At 36.2% G+C, this 26988-nt stretch overlaps 1 protein-coding gene across 2 annotated transcripts in view; it reads left to right on the forward strand.

The window, feature by feature from the left end:
• NEBL (nebulette) overlaps positions 1-26988 on the forward strand; it is a 385533-nt gene that overhangs the window by 289438 nt on the left and 69107 nt on the right. The window contains exons 6-11 of one of the 2 annotated variants that reach the window (XM_011963859.1): positions 6900-7001; positions 7972-8073; positions 17263-17376; positions 18748-18852; positions 23120-23224; positions 25245-25352. The exons of the other annotated variant lie outside the window; for it this stretch is intronic. Of the exons in view, the coding sequence (XP_011819249.1) occupies positions 6900-7001; positions 7972-8073; positions 17263-17376; positions 18748-18852; positions 23120-23224; positions 25245-25352 (636 nt within the window). The remainder of the gene's footprint in view (positions 1-6899; positions 7002-7971; positions 8074-17262; positions 17377-18747; positions 18853-23119; positions 23225-25244; positions 25353-26988) is intronic. 2 annotated transcript variants of the gene reach the window in all.

The raw sequence follows: 26988 nt of genomic DNA on the forward strand, positions 1-26988 counted from the left end.
CAACGGTTCTGAAATAAGTCAAACAAATTTTAAACTCTATTTTAAGTTTTGTAAGTAATGTGGTCTATACAGACTTGTGATGAAATTGGAGTGGTAAACTTTTCCAAAACACCATATTGGTAATCGATTCAATGTGTATTAGAAAGAAGTATTCAGCGTGGGAAATAAAAGACTTAATGTTCTTTTCAAGAATGATATATGTACTTTCTTAAAATTAATAAAAACTTATCAGTAGACAATTTCTATTCTATCAGAAAGTGAGAAAGCTTAAAGATAAATCAGTAAAATGATACTGGAAAAACAATTATGACTCTACGTGGTTCCCCAATGAGACTTACAATAATGGTGCTTTAGGATTTTAGCATTAAAATTAGATATATTAGTATTTTATTCATCTCTAAGAAAGAATAGTTAGTAATACTTATTTTGCCTTCTATACAAGATTATGATGGTGATAAAATTAAATCATGAATAAGAAAATAAGACAACTTTCATCAACTATAGAATGATTTATCAACAGTGACAGCAATCCTAAAGGATAAACTATTCTGGCCGTAACTCTGTAGTTTACTCCTTCTTTTGGAAGATTGAACACTTTTTATCTCTTCTGAATGGTATCTGAACCTATGTTTACTTACCTTTAAAAGGCTTATATTCTCTTACAGAAAAATAATATTTACAATTTAATAATTTAGTAGGTTTTTACTCACAGCATGCCCAGACAAAGGTAAGCATCATTTGAAATGGAATTAGCAGTCCCCATGCCTATTTGATGATACCTGGAGGGCTTCTCTAATGTGAGAGTTTATGCTAAAGACGAAGGTTTTCTTGAGATGGGTTGAACCATTGCTTAAAGATTGTTGGTATATACCAGTTACATGATTTGCCTCTGTTCCACAAACTTAAAAGATTATATATTCTGTGTCCTTTCTTCTCACCAAGAATCAGTTTAACCTTCAAAGAGTTCTGGGTCAGCTGGATGTGTTTTCTTTAAGGTCTGTCTGCTCATGCAGGCCTTAGCCCGCACAGCTGGCTGGCTGGCTGGCTGGCTGGCTGTCACTCCTGCAAGGCTGCCATCCCTGAGCTGTCTTAATCTTCTCATCTCCAAGTGAAAGTCATCTCCTTGACTTTCACTTCAAGGAGAGTCTATGGAGGTTTTGCTTTTCTCTGGTTTATTAACTCACCTACCAAAGAGTCTCAAATCACTGTTGCCTGAGTATAAAAAGCTTGCTGGAAGGCCACTGTGAATCCTCTGACTGCACGCGTGTCTGCCTATACCTGCAGAATAAAGGTGTCTATTTCATGTCCACTTTCAAAATCTCACATGCATTTCTCTTACTGGCCATGTCTAACCCAGAACTATTTAAGGAAAGGGATTCTGAAGGATGTAGTTCCAGCCTTAGAAGGGAGTGTTGATGTAGCCCAGTTGAGTCAAGACACATCAGGTATGAAGTGAGGATTTAATGAATTGATGCAGAAAAGGATGGCCTGGCACCTTGGACACTCTGCATGAGCATGGGGAACATGCAAAAGACATGGCTGTTATGAAACAGAAGTGGAAAGATTATAAGGAGAGAACAAGCTGAGATTAAAAGAGAATAACATAAGATAAAAATATGAGTTCAGAGTGAAAGTGAATATGGTAAGATAAATTCAGAGAGAGATTTTGATGGACTTCAAATATTTGTTGGAAGTAACAAAGAACAGATTTGGCACTATAGAAAATGTGAGGCTGGGTGCAGTGGCTCACGCCTGTAATCCTACCATGTTGGGAGGCCAAGGTGAGAGGATCACTTGAGGTCAGGAGTTTGAGACCAGCCTGGCCAACATGATAAACCTCATCTCTACTAAAAATACAAAAACTAGCTGGGTGTGGTGGCATGCACCTGTAATCCCAGCTACTCAGGAGGCTGCGGCAGGAGTATTGCTTGAACCCAGGAGGTGGAGGTTGCAGTGAGCCGAGATCATGCCACTGCACTTCAACCTGGGTGACATAGCAAGATTCCATCTCCAAAAAAGAAAGAAAGAAAGAAAGAAAAGTGAAATGTAGGCTGTGTTAGAACTCTCTAGATTTAGTGACAGCAATCTATTTCAAGTTAGTGCAAGGGAAAAATGAGATTCTGTTGTGTATGTAATTGGCAAATCCAAGCTGTCTTCAGGCATAAGTGGGCTGGAGGCTTCACAGTGTTACCAGAACTCTTCTTCTCTCCCCACCTCTGGGCTCTGGGACGTGTATAACACTTTCAGATAGGCGCTTTCTCTGTGGATTCAAGGTGGCAGCTGGTGTTTCCAAACTTTAATCATCCTTACAGCAGCCAATGTCAGAGAAAAGAAGAGCAGCTCTTTCTCCTCCAGCCTCAGATCATTCAAATGACTCTGGCCTTGCTTGGGTTACGTGTCTGTCTGGTTTCCAGATGGATGGGGTATCTGACTGGACAGCCTAAGTCAACACGAAGGCAGGCTGAACAGAGCCCCACCAATCACATGGAGTGATGGGGGAGCTGTTTCCAGATTAAAAAACCTAGGCTGACAAAAAAATTTAACACATGTCCACTACAAAGGGATTAGGTAGGAGAATGACTTAGATAAATGAGAAAGAATAAAGAGATAAATTCAGTGAAAAGAAGCCAAGAGGAAGAGATCAAGCATGTAAGGTAATAATTCTAGGTGTTCCTATGGAAGAAACCAGAATCACTATTTTCAGGTAAGACTCTATACTGTTTACACTATTAAAAGGAAAAAGTGGATCATCTTGAGTACAAGGTAAATGTATAAAAATGATAATCATATGATAATTTCTTTGCCCAGTGCCAGACATATAGAACAAAATGATGAAACTTCATTGAAAGGTATAATAAGATATTTAAAGAAATGGAGGAATATCCCACTTTCTCCTAGGAAAAGACCGACATTTTGTTACAATATCATTTTTCTTTAAGGCATTTTATAGAATCAGTGCAATGCTCGTTAAAATTACAGTTATTTCCTTTGTGGAATTTACTAAAATTATTCTAATAAAAATAAGAAAATAAATGAAATAGATGAGTAGTAAGGAAATGAAACTTTAACATATATGATTGTTTGAAAAATTTCAAACAGTCATACATTGAAAAATGTATGAGTGAGGTAGTGAGTGTTAAGTCCTTAATATGGTACATAATAGTCTGAAATGGAGACAATTATTATTATTATTTTCCTCCCCTCCTTCCTTCTTTCTTCTTCTTTAATCTTCCTTTCTTTTACCTCCTCTTTCCCCCCTCCTCCTCCTGTTCTTCCTCCTTCTTGTTTGTTCTCTGCTATGCTCCGAAGACAGAGTAGGGAACAAGACATTAAGGAAAATAATGTAAAAGCAATTATTGACCCTCAAGTTCACATGTCTGCTGAGTTGATGATTTCTTCTTTTCCCTGTCCTTATGCAAAACAAGATTTATAGAGCACCACATTGTCATGAGAAGACTGAAGAGTGAAGGCCAGTTCATTGTTCCAATATGGTTAGCATTTAGGGTTTGAATTTATTAAGGAATAGAAAAAAAATATATGTATACACACACTTTGACCTCCAGGCCTCTCTTCTGCTGTGTTACATTTTTTATTCTTCCTGAGTTCTGATGGGTGGTAGATTGGAGCAAATACGTATGGAGAAATGTCAGATGAGCTTCCCTCAGACCTAGTGTACAGGAAATGTGTCCTGATCCAGACCCCAAGAGAGGGTTCTTGGATCTCACACAAGAAAGAATTCAGGGTGGGTCCGTAAAGTGAAAGCAAGTTTACTAGGAAAGTAAAAGAATAAAAGAATGGCTACTCCATAGACAAAACAGCCCCAAAGGCTGCTGATTGCCCACTTTTATGGTTATTTCTTCATTATATGCTAAACAAGGGGTGAATTATTCATGCCTCCCCTTTTTAGACCATATAGGGTACTGGCCTGTTGTTGCCATGGCACTTGTAAACTGTCATGATGCTGGTGGGAGTGTAGCAGTGAGGATGACCAGAGGTCACTCTCCTTGCCATCTTGGTTTTGATGGGTTTTAGCCAGCTTCTTTTCTGCAACCAGTTTTGTCAGCAAGGTCTTTATGACATGTATATTTTGCCAACCTCCTATGTCATCCTGTGACTTAAAATGGCTTAACCATCTGGGAATGCAGTCCAGTAGGTTTCAGCCTCATTTTACCCATTCCCTTCTCAAGATGGAGTTGCTCTGGTTCAGATGCCTCTGACACTAGCAATGGGTTAGGTGTAGGACAATGAGGCGTCTGTGCAGGAAGCCATGTTGCCATTCCATGTATATTCAGACACCCTTGGAGATAGTGACATCAGGAGTGTCACCCTCTTGAATGTCCCCCAACATAAGCCCCCTTTCCTATGGAATATTCCCAGGGAGTGATATCCTGGAAGATCTGACAAGTGATCAGGCATGGAAGCTTTTTTCTGTGTGGCTCCATGGTGTCCTCTTGTTTGAATTTGCAGTTCATGTCAATCTTAATATTTGTTGTGAGTCGCATATGCCGGCCTCTAATTTGCAATTTACATGGATGATGGGGCCCTATTCAGAGTCCTGCTCCTGCCGCCTTTGTGCTGTTCACCTCTCTTCACGCAGTCATTAGGCTGAACAGCATATAATTAAGTAACACATGTAAAGCTTAGATTTCTGAAAGGTTGTGGTTCTTTTCAGAAAGTAACGGTTTCCATTTTTATCCTCATTCTTTTCTAAACAAAAAGACATTTCCCCCCTGTGGTTTTCATATGAATGTAGTAACTTAGAAGCAGTTAGTCTTGTAGTTGGGTAATAATTTGGGTTTGTTTTCACCTGAGAGCCAGTTTTTGTTTACACAGCTTGTATTTAACTTGGCATAGGATGAGATTGATTTACCATCATTTGTGGATGAGCGTATTGCTTTTTGAAGCCGATGGAACTGGCCTGCTTGAAAACATTCCCTAAAGATTTAAAATCCACCCAACAAAATAACTCAGTTTCCGGCTTATTTTTATGTTTCTTTTACTACCTGTATGCATAGAACCTACCTGAAATGACTTGTTAATGTAAAACCTCTGAAAATATAAATGTGGAAGAAAACAGATGTTCCTTCTGAAATTATAATTGTGTTTCAGCTGTGTTCACTTGTCAGACAGATTCATGATTATAAATGTAGTTTAAAAAATAGTCTTGATGGTGAAGCAAATGTAAGCTCATAAAAGAGTCAATAGAAGTGTATATAAATGTTTCATTGAAATAAAGTAACATAATGCACAGGGAGCCTGTTGATGTATTAATGCATTGTCACTTCTTACACTTGATCTTATTTTTAAAAGGAGTAAGAAAGGGTGAAATTTTTAATCCTGCTAGATTGAAAGAAAACTAACAAGATATATTAATATTACCCAGAACACTGGTTTACAGCAGTCAACTAGGGAATTCATTAAAATTAGATTTTTGGGCACCATCTATCAAAATTCTGTTACAGAGGACTGTGGCTGGACCTCAAGAATCTAAATCTTTAATAAGTACCCCTAAATGATGCTATTCCAGAAAGGTTGCAGGTGACATTAGAAATATTTGTACACAATGTAATTAATTGTGCATTTTGTACAGATGTGATACATTTCTTTCATCTTTCTATGCTCTGAAAAAATGAAGATGGGTTTTAAGAATGTCCATGACTGTGTGCTTTGCATTATGACTTTAATAGAATATATTTTAATTGCCAGCTGGTCCCTGGGGATATTGCCAAATAGAACCACATCTGGCAAACATTGCTTTAGCTCAAGACAAATCGCAAGAAATAAAGAAGTGAGCTGACCAGTGAAACATTCGCCATCGGACGTTATGCCAGTTCAATTCTTGTGTCTCTTTCCATTTGTCAGTCAAGTTAATCTAAATGACGAATGTGATCTAAAGTACATTTGTCAAAATTTATGTATTTTTCTCTTTAAATCTCTACTTACCATACTTTGGCTTGTGTCTAACATGCATTCAGAAGGCAAATGTTACTCAATGTAATTGTTTTTATTTTGGAAGGCTCAAGTCATTGCAATGATATTTATTGGGTGATAAAGCTATCAGTACCTTAGATCTCCTAGGCATGGGCCTTTGAACATTTGAAGGGAGAAAAGGGTGTAGTTGAAAGGGCGAATGCTGGAGAGCTACAGAGCTTCACCACGCACCATCCCCAAGGAAGTAATTTGCGATATTCTTGTGCTTGGGTTTATCTTGCACCCAGTGGGGCTTGAGACTTTGTGATGGACAAGTTGAAGTTCTTGATGAGGATATTCTGCTTATGAATATAAATATACACTTAGATACAAAGACATGCTCATAAAGTGGTAGATATAAAAACCCTTTAAGATTGGTTTTGTGCCTTGATCTTAGTCTTATTTCTTAGGTAGCATAAATTCAGTTCAAGTTTGTTTTTGTTTTTTTTTTTTGAGACAAAGTCCCACTCTGTTGCCCAGTTTGGAGTGCAGTGGCACTGTCTCGGCTCACTGCAACCTCTGCCTATCAGATTCGAGTGATTTTCCTGCCTCAGCCTCCAGAGTAGCTGGGATTACAGGTGCCCGCCACCATGCCCAGATAATTTTTGTATTTTTTGTAGAGATGGGGTTTCGCCATGTTAGCCAGGCTGGTCTGGAACTGCTGACCTCAGGTGATCTGCCCGCCTAGGCCTCCCAAAGTGCTGGGATTACCGACGTGAGCCACTGCCCGAAATATGTTAAATTAGTGAGACATAGGTATAGTATAAAGAGTTAGTATAGCTATACAAATAGATACACAAATAAACCAACATAAGTCGGTAGGCTCTCTAAGCTATTATGATGAGAATAAATAATGTTATGAACAGTAAGACTAGTAGCTGTGAAATTACTAATTTATTTATTTTTTAACCAAAACTGTCTCTGATCAGATTTCTTATAGGAAAGACGTGCAGGACACTCACACCTACAGTGCAGAGCTCGACCGACCGGACATCAAGATGGCAACCCAGATCTCTAAGATCATAAGCAATGTAACTTCTCTTTCTAAACCTTGAACAGAAATGACTTCTTACTTTTGTAGGAGACAAAGCATAGCTTCAGTGATTGGATGGTTACTTTAATTATTGTAACTAATCAATATAAATGAATAAATCTCAATTTTCCCCCCTAAATTATCTATTTTATTATGTTAATTGTTTGGGTATATGCAGAAACAGTCCAAACTCAAATTGGCTGTTGCCAGTGTAATCGTTCTTTTAGAGAAATACTATTTAGGTATAAGTTGACATTCAGATGTCTCAGCCTAAAAGTCAAGGTTATAAGTCATATGGTCCCATGTAATCTCTCCCCTCACCCTGCTCCAAAGACTCTTGCTTGGCCTTGTTTCCATATTGCTGCTGTTCATTGTGTAGATTCTCTTCCACCAACACTTACCTTTGTCCACTGTCTGTGTGGCATAACTGTTTCTTATCTTCTCTGAGGTGCCCACTTGAGTTAACATCATTTTACTTAAACATATTGAAAAACCTAGTTAAAAATGATGGTTTAACTTGAACCAAAATTTTTCATAACATGGGCTAAATTCACCCTAAAATCAATCATTACTATATGCAAATGCACGTCAATCAAGTATGGCCAGAACAGTTCCTGAGGATAAATGAAACTATAAAAGCTACCTATATGGAGAGTACAGGGTCTCAATTCCCCAGATATTTTTCTGAATATTTTGCTATAGTATTTATATATAATTACAAAGATGATGATGACTGAACACTTAGCCTCAAAATTAGTATTTTACTGCAAAAAGTTGAGTTTGTTCATGTAAGCACAGGATAAAATCAATTTCTGCTTTAGCAGTCAACATTTTAGTGTTTGATATGTTGTAAGGAATATTAATGGGATGAAGGTCTATTATATTTTATTTTGGCTAATGTCAGTGTTTCCATATTGACATCATTGGAGGGCAGAAATATTTAACATTGTCTTATTTATTCATTTTAGGCAGAATACAAGAAAGGACAAGGGATAATGAATAAAGAGCCTGCTGTAATTGGAAGACCAGATTTTGAACATGCCGTGGAAGCTTCTAAACTTTCTAGTCAAGTAAGGCTCTAGTGATGATTCCACAATGACTTTATTCAGAGATTTTGTTTCTAGCAGCACAGGAAAATATTTCATTTTAGATAATATCTTTAATTGCAAGGATAAACAGAGATAATGTTTCTGAACCCATTTCACATGGGCTTGCAATCATTATGAATTTCAGTAAAGGAAAAAATATTAAGTCTAATTTTAAGCGTAAAACAAAGTTTTCTTTTCTCCAGGCATAAATCTGAACATTTTTCAATGACTTTAGCCATGTTGTCACATTTCCCTGGATTTCCAGAAGTCATTAATAGTCATACTAAATAATTATGTTTTAATCTACACACACACACAGTTTTTAACTTAGTAGTAAGAATATTAATTTTCCCAATTTTCAAGTGCTTTTGTTTAATCACAAAATTTAAAAGGGGAGATGAAAATTAAGAAAACTTTGAAGTCTTATCAAAGAGCATAAAATAAAGTCTGAAAAAGAATAAAGGCATTTTATGTTTTTGGCTGAAAGTCTCAATAGATAAAGATGTCAGTTCTTTCAGAATTATGTAAATGTCAGGCAACTTCTATTAGAATCCAACAAAATGATCTTAAAGTTTGTGTGGAAAGAAAATACCAGTGAATAGCCTTTAAAAGTATGAAAATGAAGACCAGTGAAGGGGAACTTAAGTTACGAGTTACTGTAAGTTAATAGAAAATCACTGAAATTAAATCAATATGGGATTGGTATAGTGAGAGATTAAATAATCAGTAGGATAGAATAGGGAGTCCTGAAATAGATTCCAATATGTATAAGAATTTAATATATGATAAAAGTGTCGATTCAAGTCAGTGGGGAGAAGTTGGATTAGCTAATAAATGGTGCTGACATAACACACCGTCCTTCATGGGAAGACCAAAATTGGACCCAAATCTTAAACCATATACAAAAATGAATTCCAGGTGGATTAAAAATGTGAATGCAAACAATAAAATAATTTTAAAGTCTTCGAAGAAAATCCAGGAGACTCTGTGTACCACATAAGGATAACAGAGTTGTTCTTAAACAAGACCAGAAATCCAGAAGCTATAATAGGTAGGCACATTAACTATATAAAAATGAAAAACTCTCTTAATGAAAAAGGTAACATTTGTAGAGTCAACAATAATGTTAACAAACAGTAATTTTTACACATTTATACTATTTTTGACTTCGAAAATACTCATTTCTCAAGTTGCAGAAATCTTACTTGAATTACATTTCAAAGTGGAGAGATGTGAATGATGAAAGGTATGAAATCTGATTGAAGAGCCTAAAATAAGTCCCAAACAAATGAAAAGACATAGTATTCTGTTGCTGAAAGAATCTTGATACTAAATATCCAAAAATGTTAATTCTTTCAAAGTTAACATTAAAAGCTCCGTGCAGTTCCAACGGGAATCCAAAAAAAAGGGTTTAAAAAATTTTAATGAAATGAAAAACTTGAATAAATTAAATAATTCAGAGTTTATACAGAGAAGGATGTATCTGAGAATAGTTTTTTAAAATACAAAAAAAGAGAAATGGTCTTCAAATATTTGGAAAAGTACTTATAATGCATTTGATGAGAACATTTTAATATTTTAAATATAAAATGTCTATAATATGCAATACCTATAAAATATAAATGTTCTTTGAAAGGAATTTATTTTTGTGTATAGTTTAAGATTTGGGCCCAATTTTGTTTCCCCATGAATGAAAAAGATTAACAGCCCAGTAGAAAAAGGGGTAAGTGTAATGAATAGACAATTCACAGAAGAGCAAACATAAATGGTCAATCAACAGGCAAAAAGATGCCCAAATTTATTAGTAGAAAGGGAAATACCAACTGAGTGAAAGCAAAATGTCTTTTACACCCGTCACAATGTGTCTCGTTAGTGTAGAGAAGAAAGACACGTCCTTAGAAAGTTCATGTGTAGGAGGTAGATTTTTGCTAATTTGGATTTAAAGGGAGAAGTCAACTCTGCTCAAGGGGAAGGCCCCAAATACAGGCTGGGAATAAGTGTGCCAGGGGACAGGAATCTGATGGCAGAGGCTCTCAGCAAGAGGATATAGTTGTGCATGTATGAAAAGGAATTTGGGAGAAATTTAGATATTGTGTCATGATGGGTGGGTCAATGTGTATTGATTTTGATGATAAGCCATTGCTTAGAGAACGGAATAGGAATAATGTGTTCATATATATAATTTTTCCCCATTTTTTTATTGTGATAAAATATATATAACATAAAATTTACCATCGGAACTGTTTTTAAGTGTGCAGTTCAGTGGCATTAAATGCGTTTATAATGTTGTGCTACCCTCACCACCATCCATCTGCAGGACTCTTTCTATCCTGTAAAAGTGAAACTCTATACCCGTTAAATAATAGCTCCCCATCGGCCCCTTTCCAGAATAGTATGTTCTGTGAACAAATAATGATAAAAAGAAAAAGTGATTTCAGAACGCAATCGCAGGAAGCATTTCGGGGTTCAATTCCAAAAAGTAAACACCAGAACTACTTTTTGCCATGTTAACTGTAGTCTCTCAGGGAAGAAAGAAGACATCACTGAAGATTTTGAGCAAAGATTGGTTGTGAAGAAAATACTTAGGGAAGGTTAACGTGGTGACATTGGGCAGGAAAGTCTGGCTCACAAGTGGTGAACGTCCCGCAGGCCAGCTGGGCTGTGACAGTGGTAACCTGCAAATAAAATGATCAGTACCTGAATAGACTCTGTGGCCGTGGGAATGAAAATGAAGCAGACACAACTGCTCCCTGGGAGAGGCAGACATGAGAGATGCCCAAATGCAATTGTGCCTCACAGTAATTGTTTTACAGTTAACAAGGGACTTTCGCTTAAAAAGCAACTTTGTAACTCAGGAGGCTACTGATGTGCAAGAGGTTGGGGACATGTCTGGGTGACACTCTCATTAAAAAGCTGTGACTCTAAGCGCTACATATTCCCAGCAATGCTTGTTGAAGAGACAGGGGATATGGGCCTCACTTTAGATTTCCAGCATAGCTACCTGGCCTCTTACAACTTCACCCTTTTCTGGGGACAAAAATTCCCCATCAGTTACACAGGAGAGAAAGCAAATTCTGGAGAAGCAGTGTGGTTTGGTCTAGTGGTTAAGAAAATGTACCCTGGAGCAGGGCCCTCCTGGTTCTGTTGCTTGCTAGCAGAGTGACCTGGGACAAATTGCTTCATTTCTCTGTTTTTGTTTCCTCTTCTGTAAAATGGGGATGACAGCAACAGTGTTTACTTCTCAGGGTTGCTGTGAAGGTTAAATGAGTTACTTTGAGTAAAACACTTAAAATGGTGCCTGGCCCATAGAAACATGACATCATTTCATAGGAATAATTTTACTTTAGATAATCAAAATAATTTTCTATTCTACATTTTTAGATACATTCATGCACAGAATGGAGCAGGAATACAAACACTGTGAAATTCTGACCTTAAATTCATTCCATCACAATCCTATTTGAGAGCCCTTAGAATAAAGTTTTGATATTTGAGCTTTATTTTCACATTTCAAGTTCAATCCACAAAAATTCCCCCATTTGACCCTTACTTGGGCTTGAAAGCAGATTTTTTTTCTTAAATCTTAAATTATTTAGCAACTGAGTGATCAGATGCTTAAGCAGATTGTATTTTTAAGTTACATTATAACTATCGTTGTGTATTTTTTCATGTCATGTAAGATTTTATAAGTGGTATAAAAACTCATCAGAAAAGGGGGAAGGTGAGAAAATAAATAATAGGAATTCTGGGATGAACTCAGTATATTCCATTTGTATTTTCAGGTATATCAATTATAGCAGAAATGTGGGCAGAAAGTTTAGTTTCTTATTTTCGTTGACAGCATTAAAGCTTTTAGTTTGCTCCTCAACTAATGATAAAGGCACATAAATACATAGAAGGCAAACGATTCAGGGATTTAATAAGCAGGAAGATGAGAGGGGATAGAATGCAGGGAGAAAAAGAGCACCAGAGGACCAGAAACATTGTAACAGAGAAGGCAATGACAAGGCAATGGTCAAGGTATGTGGGGATAAGATTTGTCTGATGAAAGGATGGAAACAGAGAGTGAATGGGTGGGATTCTCACATGTTGTTTGTAAATTGAACTCTGTGGGATTTTACCCAGGAAAGGTAATGGGAACACGTACCAAACCCTTCTTATATTAACTTCTACAATAGCTTTGCTCCCGTAGTTGTAAACTTCCCCTTTTTAAAATTTCCAATATAGGTAAAATTATGGCCAGGTTATTTAAAAAAATCGTTAAAAAAAAAAGCAAAAATCTCCTGTGCCAAGATGAAGGGATTGGTGCATATGTATCTCAAATATAAGTAGAGTAACTCTTGAATTCATTGACTTTAAAAATTCTAAGAGTAGTTGATTAATTAATATATCCATAGATCATCTTATCACTTGGAATTTGTCTATATGATGAATAGACTCCTTGTTCAGTTTTATAACCTCAAGGAAAAAATATATATTTATAATATTTAGGATTGTTCTAAAATTGCATTAATACATTGATAAGAATTTTTTTTTTTTTTTTTTTTTTGAGACAGAGTCTCACTCTGTCACCCAGGCTGGAGTGCAGTGGCAGGATCTCGGCTCACTGCAAGCTCCGCCTCTCGGGTTCACGCCATTCTCCTGCCTCAGCCTCCTGAGTAGCTGGGACTACAGGCGCCTGCCACCACGCCCAGCTAATTTTTTGTATTTTTAGTAGAGACGGGGTTTCATGGTGTTAGCCAGGATGGTCTCGATGTCCCAACCTCGTGATCTGCCCGCGATGTCCCAACCTCGTGATCTGCCCGCCTCAGCCTCGGCCTCCCAAAGTGCTGCAGTTACAGGTGTGAGCCACCGCGCCCAGCAAGAATGGGTTTTAAACCTAAAAATCACATTATAAATTACCATGAAAATTTAGTAGTAAGCAGTAGCCTTAAATTGCAAGGGGTGTTAATTGGTTTGGACAATCTACCATTCTCCCGTCCTGGCAAGCACTCCCTCCACCAAACTTGTCACACCCAATTATCAGCTCAAATGTCATGTTCCTGACTTGCCAGTTTAAATACTGCTCTCTTCTCCTTTATTCTCTGCCCTTCTTTACAGTTCTTGATACAATTTGTAGTAGTTGCATAATATGTGTGTGTGTGTGTGTGTGTGTGTGTTTTAGAAATCCATTTCACTTCCCACAAGGCAGGCTCCATGGAGACAGGGCTCATATGCTTTGATCCACTATTATAGGAAAACACAGATTATGCTGCCAATAGATGTATAGAGCCTGATTAAACCAATATTCTCTGGATCATTAACATTTGGTGCTAAGTCAGTAAGATGTTATTTTGCAAGGAAAATAAGAGCAGAGATATTATATTGTGTAAAGTTAAGACTTAAAGATATTATTGATTTAATGATGAGTTCTATGTAAAAATCTGTCCTGTCTTCCTTGACAGCTTTTAGTTTAATTTCATCCAAGATTGCTGGGGATTGATGTCTATAGATACGCAGTATTGTGTTATTTGCTTACTTTTCATTTTCAGTGATAATTAAGGTACACTTATCAAGCTATTTCTTTGCTAAAATATGTTTACGTGATTATGGTGAAACACTTTCATTCAGGGTCTGCTTTTTTGTGCCTTTGCTGGCTTTTTGTGAGTCTGAGTCACAGGTGATGTCAGTATAAAGTTTTGGGTTTGCATGTTAGACTTCACACATACCCAGGTGCAGTTATGAGAATCTGGACCCTCATAGGAGGATCTGCAGATGTAACTTCTCATTTCTTTATATGAGAAGTTGTGCAGTTACGAGGAGCTACAATGCTGCCATTGTAGCTTAACAGTATCCGTGTTTTCTCCAAGTGTGAGCCTCTGAAAATCCTGCTGTCTCTTATAATTTTTTAAAAAACATCTAGGAGTTTGATCCTATATACCTATAGAGTATTTTTTTAAAAGGTGATATTTCCATGATGTGATTATTATGCATTGCATGCCTGTATCAAAACATATCATGTACTCCATAAATATAATACACCTACTATGTACCCACAAAGATTAAAAATAAAAAAATAATAAAAACAAAAGTGATAAATATTAGGACCACTAGGCACACAAGTCATAATGTAAATAAAGCCAGTCATATGGAGTAACTTCATTTGTTTCCAGAATAATTGATGTAGGTATAAGGAGTAACATTGTATCTTAAAACCATGACAAAGTCACTCCAATACCTGTTCCTCCCTTTCTCAAATGATCTCAAAACTGAAAGTGTTATGCCTTGTTCCATGGTTGGATAACAAGTTATAGTCAAGGAAAAGCATTTCCTGGATCTCTCAGAAGATGCAAGCCTGCACGAGAAGGTAGACACACAGATGTATGAGCTCTAGGTTGAAAATACAATAGAATGTTGAGTACGTCTGTGTAGTTAGTGAGTGAACAAGTCAGAAGGTGAGTGATGTGACTCCCTTCAACCATTTGGTGATCTTCTTAGTTCATTTTACCTGCATTCCTTACAGAAAGAGCAAACTTAGAAACAATTGGGTGTTGGTGTCTGGTCCATGCATTTTTTATATAATGCAGTTATTTTACTTTGTGATTCATTAATGAGGGAAACTTGTGTTTTTGTTCCTTAGGCATCTTGAATCAAATCACTCACTGTAGTGAACATTCAAACAAGATAAATTTCACAACACAATGCTTATTATTACATTTAATATGAATATATATGAATAACTGATTGATTATTGTTTCTTAGAAATGTGTAGATGGTCCCTGACTTCTAGTGGTTCAGTTTAAGACTGTTTAACCTTACCATGGCATGGAAGTGCTACACATTTAGTAGAAACCATACTTCAAGTACCCATGTAATGATTCTGCTTTTCACTTACCTTATAATATCCAATAAATTATATGAGATGTTCAACATGCATAAAACAGGCTTGTTATTAGATGATTTTACCTCGCTGTAGGCTAAGGTCATTGTTCTGGGCATGTTTAAGGTAAGCCAGGTTAAGCTGTGATGTTTGGTAGGTTAGGTGTATTTGGTGCATTTTTAACTTACAATATTTTTAACTTATGGTGGATTTATTGAGATGCAACCCCATCATAAGTTGAGGAAGGGGTTTCCGTACATTTACTTGGAAGAGCATATGCAAGGTTTGATAACAAGAAAGGAATTCATCAGTTTCATTTTCAAGTACTCTAGTGTTACTATGCTGGAAACCTCAGAGTTTGCAGAAACAGTATGATGGGCTCTCTGTGTGCAAAGATCATATAACCTACTTTTGCCATTTAGCTAATACAGTGTTAATGACTATGGCTGAGTCAAAAGTGTCATTCCAGTGGAAGGCTGTTGAAGAGTCCACCATCTTTGTTGAGTGAATATCCTTTAGGCACTAGAAACTTAGGAGAGACAGGACCAGTGACTAAAATATGGTAAAAGTATAGCAGAAGGGTGAAGAGGGCAAAAAGAATAAGACTATGGCCAGGGACAGTGGCTCATGCCTGTAATCCCAGCACTTTGGGAGGCCGAGGCGGGCAAATCACGAGGTTGGGAGATCGAGACCATCCTGGCTAACATGGTGAAACCCCGCCTCTACTAAAAATACAAAAAATTAGCTGGGCATAGTGGTGGGTGTCTGTAGTCCCAGGTACTTGGGAGGCTGAGGCAGGAGAATGGCGTGAACCCGGGAGGCGGAACTTGCAGTGAGCCGAGACCGCACCACTGCACTCCAGCCTGGGCGACAGAGTGAGACTCCATCTCAAAAATAATAATAATAATAAAATAAATAAAATAAGACTTTGAATTTACAGGCGGACCAGGCAGGGTGAATCATTGCTTTTGTGCCAGCTACTGTATAAAGTACTGAAGGAAATCTAAATTTATTTAATTTGTAATTTTGTTCTTGATTTCAAGACACAAAATAATTTTAGAAGTCCGTTTTTCTTGTTTTAAAGAGGTCTTGCCAATTACTTAAAATCAATTTGTACGGTATTGAGAATATCAGAAAGTTGTTATTATCAAATGGAACCAGAACAGAAAATATTTCCTGTAAACCATCTCAAAATATTTACCAAATGCTGTATTCCCACCAAGATTTTCTCCAACTCTCTCTCATAGGTAGGTTCCGGACATGTGTCCCGGAAGGAGACCATCACCCTGTGCATGTGTAAAATACACGATGAGAGCCATCCCAAATTGCTTTTCAATAAAGCCTTCTGCAAGGCAGAGCCTTTAGATGTATGCATAAAGGTGTATTATCAGAATGTTGTTAGAAAACAAAACATTGTAATAATTATAACATCAGAAAAATATTATGAGAGAACAAAACAGCTTACTTTGACCTGTGAAATCAGTACACCCTTTCCTGGCTAAAGTAAGTTAAATGGGGTGTGATACGTGAGTAGCTAGGATTTTTTTTTTTTTTTTTGTAGTGAACTTGTGTTTATATTCTAATTAGTTGTGACATGAATTCTCATATTTCTGTATACATGGAGAAAAATATAGTTCTACCAAATAAGTTGATAATCCCTTTTTGGTTGTTTTAAGAGTCCTTTAAAAGGAGAAAAATAATTTAGAGTGAGTATTGGAGATGGTTTTCCTGGTAAATAAATTGTGGAGTTAAAGCAGAGAAAGTTTTAAATTGACATTAAATTGACCCAGGACATTTCAGAAAATGTAGTTCCTAAGACTAAATTTTTGAGCAAATGAAGTATAGGAAATGATGAGAAAAACTGTGGTACACATCATGCTCTTTATTTGGAATAATTCCCTTAGGAAAATTTATATTTAAATTCTGGGGCCTAGAATCTGTTTTCTAAATGTGGTAGACATTAAGACAGTTGTGGTCTAGGTTTCTAACTGATCATAGATTATAGAAATGCAGAAATGAAAACTGACATTTAAAAATCTTGGTATTTTAGTGCATAATTCTCATTAATAGGATGTGAGTTCATGCCATTGCATTTGTGATCAATGTAGAAGTAGAGCTTTTTTTATTAAAAAAAAAAAAAAACAAAAAAACACTTTATTCCATTAAGCTTTATAGAGGGAGATGGATACCAGGAATTTAAACTTTGCAACCATTCATTTTTAAGGTAGCTTTTATTTTATCTATGTGAAAATCAAATGTGTTACTTTTAAATGTAAAGATACGTGTACTGTTTATCTTTTCTTTTATGACAGATTAAATACAAAGAAAAATTTGATAATGAAATGAAGGATAAGAAACATCATTACAATCCTCTTGAAAGTGCTTCTTTTAGGCAGAATCAGCTTGCTGCCACATTGGCAAGCAACGTAAGTTGTAATTCGTAGAAAATTATTTTCAATATCTTTTGATTCCTTTTTTTTTTAGAATAGACTGTGTTGTAATTACTGATACTTAATCAAAATAATGTAGCTTCCAAGTAATTTGTAGTTGAACTGAAGCATATTTTTCTAAAGCTTTTTCTGAGAAAAATATATTATTATAATTAATTTTTAATGGTTACTGATTACTAATTAGTTAATAAGTAGTAATAGTATTGCAAATGAAGTTATTATATCTGTTCAAGAGTAGAAATAGATTATAGAATTTTGCAGAGAAGTGGTCTGTATTACCACAAATTAGTGGTTAGGACAGTAGTTACCTCATGTAATTATGGCTGTGAAATTGAGTTTATTGTAAAGTACTGCCTGGTACATGGTAATTTATCATATAAAGAAATTTTTAGAAATTTTACTTTAATGACTTACAATTTATTTTTTATCCCTTATGTAAATGCTGTGAAATACTTCCTTATATGAATTGTTCTCATTCCATGTTTTTAAAAATAATGAAAATTAATTTTACAAGAAATGATGTTTTAAATTCTTGTTAAAATTAGAGTATAGAAACAGCAACATCAAAAAATTGATTACTTTGCTATAGGTGAAAATATTTAGATTTCCTTTTCAAGTGTAAAAATTATGCATTATTGATCTGTTGCTTTGTTAGAAATAGAGATGAAATATACTTAAAGGAACCTAGAACATAGTGCTGAAAGCTAAAGGTTTGGAGTCAGATTGGTTGGATTTAAATCCTGTTTCATCACCTATTACTATGTGTCTGTCTTTCTGTGCCTCAGTTTTCTTATCTGTAAAATGGGACTACTTAAGATACCTACTTAATAAAGAGGTTATTGTGGAGATTCAATACTTAATACACATAAAGGGTTTAGAAAAGTGGCACATAGTAAGTCTGTGACATCTTTGCTATCAATATTTTGTTATTACTGGTATTATATTTTCAAAAAGTTGCTTTAAAAAAGTCTGTGGTGATAGGATGGAAAACATCAAAATCCTAAAATCTCCACAAAGCATAATTGAAATACTGTAGTAATTTCTAAAGAATAAAGTGGCTATTCTCTTTATTTTTTGAAAGCAGAGTTACTGTGAAAATTACTTTATTCTGTTAACATGAATATGTTAACAACAAAAGGAATTATCCAAGTATTTTCAAGCCCATATAGAAATAACTTTTTAAAATTCATTCCGTAGTAAATCAGCACCATCTAGTGGCTCCTTGTAAATTCACCTGTCAATTTACCACTAAATAGTACTACTTTATGATGTATGAAAAGTGCAATAATGCAAAAGCATAATATTTTCTTCTCCTAGATGGTATTTTGTTCCATGTTATTTTCATAGGTGAAGTACAAGAAAGACATTCAAAATATGCATGATCCAGTTTCAGATCTCCCAAATTTGTTGTTTTTAGACCATGTTATGAAAGCCAGCAAAATGCTCAGCGGCGTAAGTGGTTCATCTAATGGCAACCGTAGTTGCCTTGTGGCTCCAAGAAGCCAATATGTCTGCAGCATTCGTGTGCTCACCTGCTTCCTTAGAAGGCCTGTGTCTCACTCCTCCCTCAATAACTAACTCGTTGAAAAATACTCCTTTGCTTGCAGAAATCCCACCAGAGCTGTCACTTTGCAAAGGGGGTTCTTGCTGCTCTCCAGTATCTCCTGAATACAACTATACTTCAAAGTGTCTGCACAATGGCCTTTCTATCATTCTTCTTTCCCTTACTTCATCTGTGTTAGATTAAAGCCACTTGAAGTTCAGGTTCTCAAGTCAGGGCTATTTTATTTTATGTAGGCCAGACCAGAGTGTCTTTAGTATGCCTTCAGTAGCATGAAAAATTGTCTTAGTCTAAACTGTATTTTCTCTGAAAATAATTCCTAACAGCATTTATACTGCATTGACACATTGCTTTTAGTCTTGTCATGGTTTCAGTGTTCTCGATCAAGGCAACCAGGAGAAAAGGGTGAGTTCTTCATGTTCTGATGAAAGTATCTGGGTGCACTGCCCATGTAGTCAGTCCCGCGGGACTCTCACTACCCTGGATGCTGTTTCAACCCATAGTACATCAGGACCCTGACTTTGCTAGCTCTTGTAACTGGCAACCCTAAGTCACACGTGGCTCCATTTTGTACAGTCTAATGTAAATTGTTTCTATCATCTCATCAACAGAGAAAACGCAACAAAGTCATATGTTACTTATTTCATATATCATTTATAAAGTTTAGATCTTCATTTAGGTGGTGTTTTTGCCTAGAGGACAGATTTCTTTTTCCCCATAGACAAATTGTGATTGAATGACTACTTTATGGGAGAGAAAGTTTAAGACTTAAAAAATGTGTTCCTTTTGAAGTGCCTACTTACGAAGTTGTATACATTGTATAATGCTGTATACATTTGCTCAACTTTATTGTATATTAGAATGGCCTCCTTTATCTAGTATTTGTGAAGAAACAAAGAATAGCCTATATTAACATTTTCATGTAAAGAATCGGAATTTTGTTGATTTATAAAAGATTGAATTAGATTGCTCAGTAAGAGATATTCTGCCAAAATTATCCATTTGTCATAGTAGCTGTTGTTTTAAAGACCCCTAAATGCCTTTAGCAATGTCAGAATTACTTGTATTTTAACCCAAACTCTATAGAGTGATATGAATGCCTTAATTAGTGTGTAAAATCATTCTAATTAAAATTTTGGGAAACATTTTCCCCTGGAAAATGGACCTCTCGTAGTGTTCAGTTTCTTTTATAATTTTACATAAATTAAGAAATGTGTATTTTGTGTAACTCTGTGTGTCTCCCACTAGGAGGCAACAGAGACTGTTATATAAGGAAAGACACGCATTCGAAGTTCTTTTGCAGATCTTAATTCAAATAAGTTTTCCTTGTTTTTTGTTTTGTTTTGTTTTGTTTTCTTAAATAGGAGTTTCTGAAATTCTTTGTAACTAAAATGGATAATTGTGTTGGGAACAATATTTACTGAATTTTTCAGTATATATTAATTATTTTAGACATATTAATATGTATCTGTTGTGGATTTTAACTCAGTAGTGGACTATGTTATAGTTTGTTACATTCATGATTATTTTATAAATACGTATTACAAGATAACTTCTAATCAGATTATAAAGTCTATTTTCCAGATTTTAACTGGTTAAAAAAAAACAAAAAACAGTTTTTTTTAAAGATGGAGTCTCACTCTGTCTCAGGCTGGAGTGTAATGGCGTGATCTCGGCTCACTGCAATCTCCACCTCCCAGGTTCAAGCAATTCTCCTGCCTCAGCCTCCTGAGCATCTGGGACTACAGGTGCACACCACCACATCCCGCTAATTTTGTATTTTTACTAGAGATGGGGTTTTACCATGTTGGCCAAGGATGGTCTTGATCTCTTGACCTGGGAGCCAAGGGTGGGAGCCACCATGTCTATCCCAAAAAAAGGCTTTTTAAAAAAAATATTAGAGGAGCCAAAATGTATAACTTGTTTCCTTCAATCAAGATGTATTCTGTGGGCTGGATGCAGTAGCTCCTGTTTGTAATCCTGGCATTTTGGGAGGCCAAGGCAGGAGGATGGCTTGAGGTCAGGAGTTTGAGACCAGCGTGGGCAACATAGTGGGACCCTAGCTCCACGCAAAAGTAAAGAAATTAGCTAGGCATGGTGACATGCACCTATAGCTCCAGCTACTCAGGAGGCTAAGATGAGAAGATTGCTTTAGCCCAGAGGTCAAGGTTGCAGTGAGCCATGATCCCTCCACTGCACTGCACTCCAGCCTGAGTGACAGAGCAAGACCCTGTCCAAAAAAAAAAAGTACTATATGAACATTTTCATGACCTTCCTGGGGGTGCTTTCCTCCCTGATTTTATTCTGGTTAGGTTTGGGGGAACATGTATTGCAGCCTCCTAATTGACTGGAAGCACTTGAGGCCAGGCTCCCTCTGGGGACTATTGCTTTATCTCACATGAAAGGGCAGCTCTCTTGTGGCAGGACACTTGGGCATCTGTTCCATTCCTAGCACTGGGCTTTCTTCCTCTTTCACTCTGAAATCCCTGGAGCGTCCCCTAAGATCAAAATGCAAATTTCCTTATGGCCAGCTCTTTCCTGCTCCCTTTCAAATACTGTTTCTGTATCCCTCCACTCTATTGCCATTTTTACTGGCACCCCATTGCCTAATCAGCAACTATTTTTAGCTTCTTTAGTCTCTGTAGCCTTGAGTCTTTAAGAGCTACTATTTACTTCTAAAGGTCTTTTCCAAATAAGGCAAAATAACTAAGTGTCCAATCTCCGATGATAGAAATCGTGAAATAATCATTTTAAAAATTTTCTAATTTTTAATTGTTATTGATACATAATGGTTGTATATATTTATGGGGTAAATGTAATGTTTTGATACAGGCATACAGTGTGTATTGATCAAATCAGGATAGTTGAGGTATCCATCAGTTCAAGCATTTGTCATTTCTTTCAGTTAGGAACATTTCAATTCCACTCTTAGTTATTTTAAAATGTACAATAAATCATTGTTAACTATGGTCACCCTATTGTGGCATTGAATACTAGATCTTCAACTCATTCTCTCTAACTGTATTTTTGCACCCCTTAACCATCTGCACTTGAGGAGATGGTGTCCACTCTTCCCAGCTGCTGGTAACCATCATTCTACTCTGTCTTCATAAGTTCAGCCTCCCAAGTAGCTGGGGCTATAGGTGCATGCCATCATGCCCAGCTAATTTCTTTATTTTTTGTAGAGCTGGAGTCTCACTATTTTAGCTCCCACATATGAGTGAGGGAACATGTGAAATTTGTTGTTCTGTGCCTGGCGTATTTCACTTAACATAATGACCTCCAGTTCCATCCATGTTGTTGCAAATGGCAGAATCTCATTCATTTTTGTGGCTGAATAGTATTCCGTTGTGTATATGTACCACAGTTTCTTTATTCATTCATCTGTTGATGGACACTTAGGTTGCTATTGAAACAATTTTTGTCATGTTGCTGCCTGTTACATTTAGCATCTTTCAGTGGCCAGACTTGGCATCCCTGTTCAATTCAGTCTCTTCCAAATTCATCTTGTTTTCTGTACGTCTAAATAGTAGCCTTCCTCCAATTTTTTCACCTTAAAAACTCAACTGACTGTTCCCAGATTGCTCAATTTCTCTTCCGGGCACCTTTTACCCTTTTCTTTTAGGAAAAATAGTTGAATTATTTCTCTTACATTTTCCTTGTGACCCTCAATCTTCTTCGTGGTGGAGTCTTTTTGTATAGGACTTTTTTATTCCTTGCCTCTGGGTTTCTTTTCCTCTATTCTTTTTGTTTTCCTTTCCTTCTCTCCTTTTGAACAGTGTTAAACATATTCCTGTCATAAGATAAGAGCAAGACAAATTGTCTTTATTTTGCTCTACTTTACCTATTTTCACGAGTCCCAGCACTAGCTTTCCGTTGCCACTCCCTGTTGTTGTGAATATCCTTTACATTACGTTTGCGGTTAATTGTCCTCTGCCTCTCTTGCATGTTTCGTATGCTGACCTAGAGTGAGTCTGTCTTGCATTGTCTGTGTATCTCAGTGTCAGAAACCTCCTACCTGCCAGCCAACTGCAGATGGGGACTTGGCAACGCTTTGCAGCTCTTAGTGGCTTGTATTGTGCAGTTTGCGTTTCTAAGTATTGATGGCTGTAATCAGTCTCTTTGATTCTAAATTTATTTTCACATTCTGTATTTTAGCGAGAATATAAAAAGATCTTTGAGGAAAACAAAGGAATGTATCATTTTGATGCGGATGCTGTGGAACATTTGCACCATAAAGGCAATGCCATCCTCCAAAGTCAGGTACGCACTTGTTGAACACCTACCCTCCCTGCCAGGAAGCCGTAACCATCCTGAGGCCTGCCGCTCACTGCCGTGCATCTTAACTGAGAATGTGCAGTTGTAGAAAAGAATAAATCCTGAGAATGTTAACATTACTTTTGAAAATCTCAAACACTATTTGCTATGTATGTATTGGGGTCAGGGGAGTTTGAACCATATTTCAATCTAAAGGCATTTTGTAAAATAACCATTACTTCACATAATTAAAAAGTTACAAGGTAGGAATTAATTAAACTATGGTCAAACCACATGATGATTTAAATTTTTCTAGTGTCTTGATTTGTCATTTTCAGCAGTAACATTAATTTTCCAGGTGCAAGGTTTGTTATAATTTTTTATTTCAATTATAAGTGTTATTAAAAAGAGAATACAGTCTTACTAATGTATTCTTGATTAATATTTTTTTAATATGAAATTCTAGGTACTCCCTGAATAAACTAAAAACGTCTTCTCTCTAGCATACTTTAAAGTCGCTATTTTTTTTAAAATTCCGAGCTTAAATAGTTGCAAAAGATGTCAGTTCCAGCATCTGTTAAGATAAAATTTTATATCAGTCTTTTAAATGTATTCTGTGGAATGTAAAGTCCATAAAAATTTCATACCCATCTTCATTGGTTTTAAAAATAAACAAAACAGTTCCCCTTTAAGTTTGGAAATATACATCATTTCTAAAAATTTCTTATTTCATTTCATTTATTTCACAAAATTTTTGTTTGAGATGGAATCTCGCACTGTCACCCTGGCTGGAGTGCAATGGTGCAATCTCGGTTCACTGCAACCTCTGCCTCCTGGGTTCAAGCGATTCTCCTGCCTCAGCCTCCTGAGTAGCAGAGATTACAGGTGCCCGCCACCATGCCCAGCAATTTTTTTTTTTTTTTTGTATTTTTAGTAATGACAGGGTTTCACTATGTTGGCCAGGCTGGTCTTGAACTCCTGACCTTGTGATCCGCCCGACTTGGCCTCCCAAAGTGCTGGGATTACAGGTGTGAGCCACCACACCTGGCCATTTCACGAAATTTTATCCTAGTGGTGTATGCTATTATACTTCCCAATACTTTTATTGATCACTCTATCATACTCTTTGCAACTAAATTATGTCTACAAATAGGTATTTTAAAATGTGTCATATTTCCTGTTTCATAAAGTTCTAAGTTTGAAAAATTTCTCTTGGGTTGAATTATCATTAACATTATTATTTTAATAAATAATTTTATAGATAATTATTAAACAAATTTATTGAGAATGCATTTCTGAATGAAATGAAGTATAAAAACTTCTATGAGTTTAATTTGAAAGAGTATATTGCTTAAAAAGCCAACCATTCTGATGGCTTACATATTATTTTTTGTTATTGGAAGATAAAAAATGTCACTCATTTTATAAACCAAAGTAAGATGAGGATTGACTGTAATTGAATTAAATAATTCATAATATGATATTAAATATTGCATAGCAAAATTGATATAAATCATATAAGGTCTGTGTGAGTGTTTTACTCAGTGTCTATGGAAATATTCAGCAGTCCTGGAGGACATCATCTTCCCTTTGACAGAAAAACAGAGGATCACACCCATATTTTCCTTCTTGTTCTTGATTTACCAATAGACATCAATGTGATCTCAGGGGTCTCTCTCTTTCTCATACTTACTACCTATGTGTGTATGCCATTTGCATATACATATATAACCCCATATATATGATACATATCTATATATTCCAACCATTTGACAAAATAGTTTATACAGGTCCTAGAACTACATTAGTTGTTCTAAATTATTTTTATCCTTTAGGAAATTTTCTATTACCTGTTTACTTTACTTGTATGTCATTAACCAAAGGGAACCCAGTGATCAACCTAAATGGCCAGAATAATATGATTTTAGAGGACAAGATGACTAGTTTTGAACGTATATTTTGTCTTACTTTGCTCTGTTTGTATAAGGGCTCTCGATTTATATATGCTTTTCTTTTTCCAATGAAGGTTAAATACAAAGAAGAATATGAGAAAAATAAGGGAAAGCCAATGCTTGAATTTGTTGAGACACCATCATATCATGCTTCAAAGGAGGCTCAAAAGATGCAAAGTGAAGTAAGTCAATTGGTTTGTTATTAATTGTTTAATGTAAATTTGATGTTTTGTCATTTGAAAGGATACAGAATGTTCAGTGGGTCTAGAAGAAAGAGTGCTGCTCTGGGCAGATTCAAGGACCTGCTTTCTAGGCCCAGCCACCCTCTGCCTGGGATCTGTCTAGGACATTGAGTTTATCTGGTCCTTAGCTTTTCTCATTGGTGAATATGGATCTTAAGCTAGATGAGCTTTTAAAGTTCCTCTCAGTTCTAATTTTCTATGATTATATAACTGACACTTTCAGATGTTAATTTTACCTTTTGCCTTTCAGATGTTAATGTAAAACTATGATGAGTTCATAAAAACTAAAAACGAATAGCTGGTTGCTTTATTTGCCTGCCCCCCCCAACCCCCGCTTTTTTCCCAATGAAAATAGAACATTTTTAAAATACTTACTACATGCTAGGTAATATGCTAAGAGTCTTATATATGTCAGCTCATTTAATCCTCCAAGTAATGATGCTAGCAAGGTGTTCTCTGTAGATTAAGAATGTGTCTACTGAAATTGTCTTAGATGAAATTATGTATTCAGTAAATGTTAATGTTTTAGGAGCTGGTCAAAATCATGAATGATTCCGTTTTCTCTTTAGTTTATGTTTTAGTCCATTTTGTGTTGCTGTAACAGAATACCAAAGACTGGGCAATTTATAAAGAACAGAGATTAATTTCTTTCAGTTCTGGAGGCTGGGAAATTCAAAATCCAAGAGTTCACATCTGTCAAGGGTCTTCTTGCTGCATCATCCCATGGCAGAAGGTGGAAAGACAGAGTGCTTGTACACTCCTTAGAGGAGGGGATGGGAAACTCATCCTTTTATCAGGATCCCAACCCCATGATAACAAAACCATTCCCATGATATCGGCATCAATCCATTCATGAGGCAGAGCCCTTATGGTTTAATCACCTCTTAGAGTTCCCACCTCCTAACACTGTTGCATTGGGGATTAAGTTTTCAACACACGAACTTTGTGGGGACACATTCAAGCGTAGCAACATATTTGATTGATTTTTTTTTTCAATAAACAATGAAGAGTTTTTTCGGCTTACCTACTTTATTCCCAACCTAAGATTATGGTAAGTAACATCCCGATATTCCCCACACTTTTTTTTCTCTGTTCCAGTGAGACTTATTTGTGTGTGTCTGTGTGTGTGTTTTCCTTCCTACCTTTTCAGGATCAGACACACAAGGTTTTGTCTGCAGCCTGTATCAAAGTTTTGTGGGTGCAGCTGGGTTCTTAATGCAAAGGGACAGAAATAGTGGATGCTGGTCTCAGTTCAATACAACCTTCATGCTAGGCATGCTCAGTGAATAAGATCCTTTCTGTTGCCCAATAACAACATCAAAACAGGCAGAAATGATAACTTGTGGACAAAAAACTCTCAGGAATTTTCTAAACATTACCTGTGCTATTTGTTGAAATGTTATAATTCATCTTCTTGGGGAAAAGGCATTCAGATATTACCATGGTTTATTGAATAGACAAAGTTGTTTAATTTCTTCTTCAAGCAAAAAGGGAAAAGAATTACTAGTATTTTTCATGTCTTATTCAGTGGTCTCCAGTCTTTTTGGCAACAGGGACTGGTTTCATGGAAGACAAT

This window comes from Colobus angolensis, unplaced genomic scaffold, assembly GCF_000951035.1.
Source record: "Colobus angolensis palliatus isolate OR3802 unplaced genomic scaffold, Cang.pa_1.0 Scaffold63, whole genome shotgun sequence".
Classification (NCBI taxonomy): domain Eukaryota; kingdom Metazoa; phylum Chordata; class Mammalia; order Primates; family Cercopithecidae; genus Colobus; species Colobus angolensis.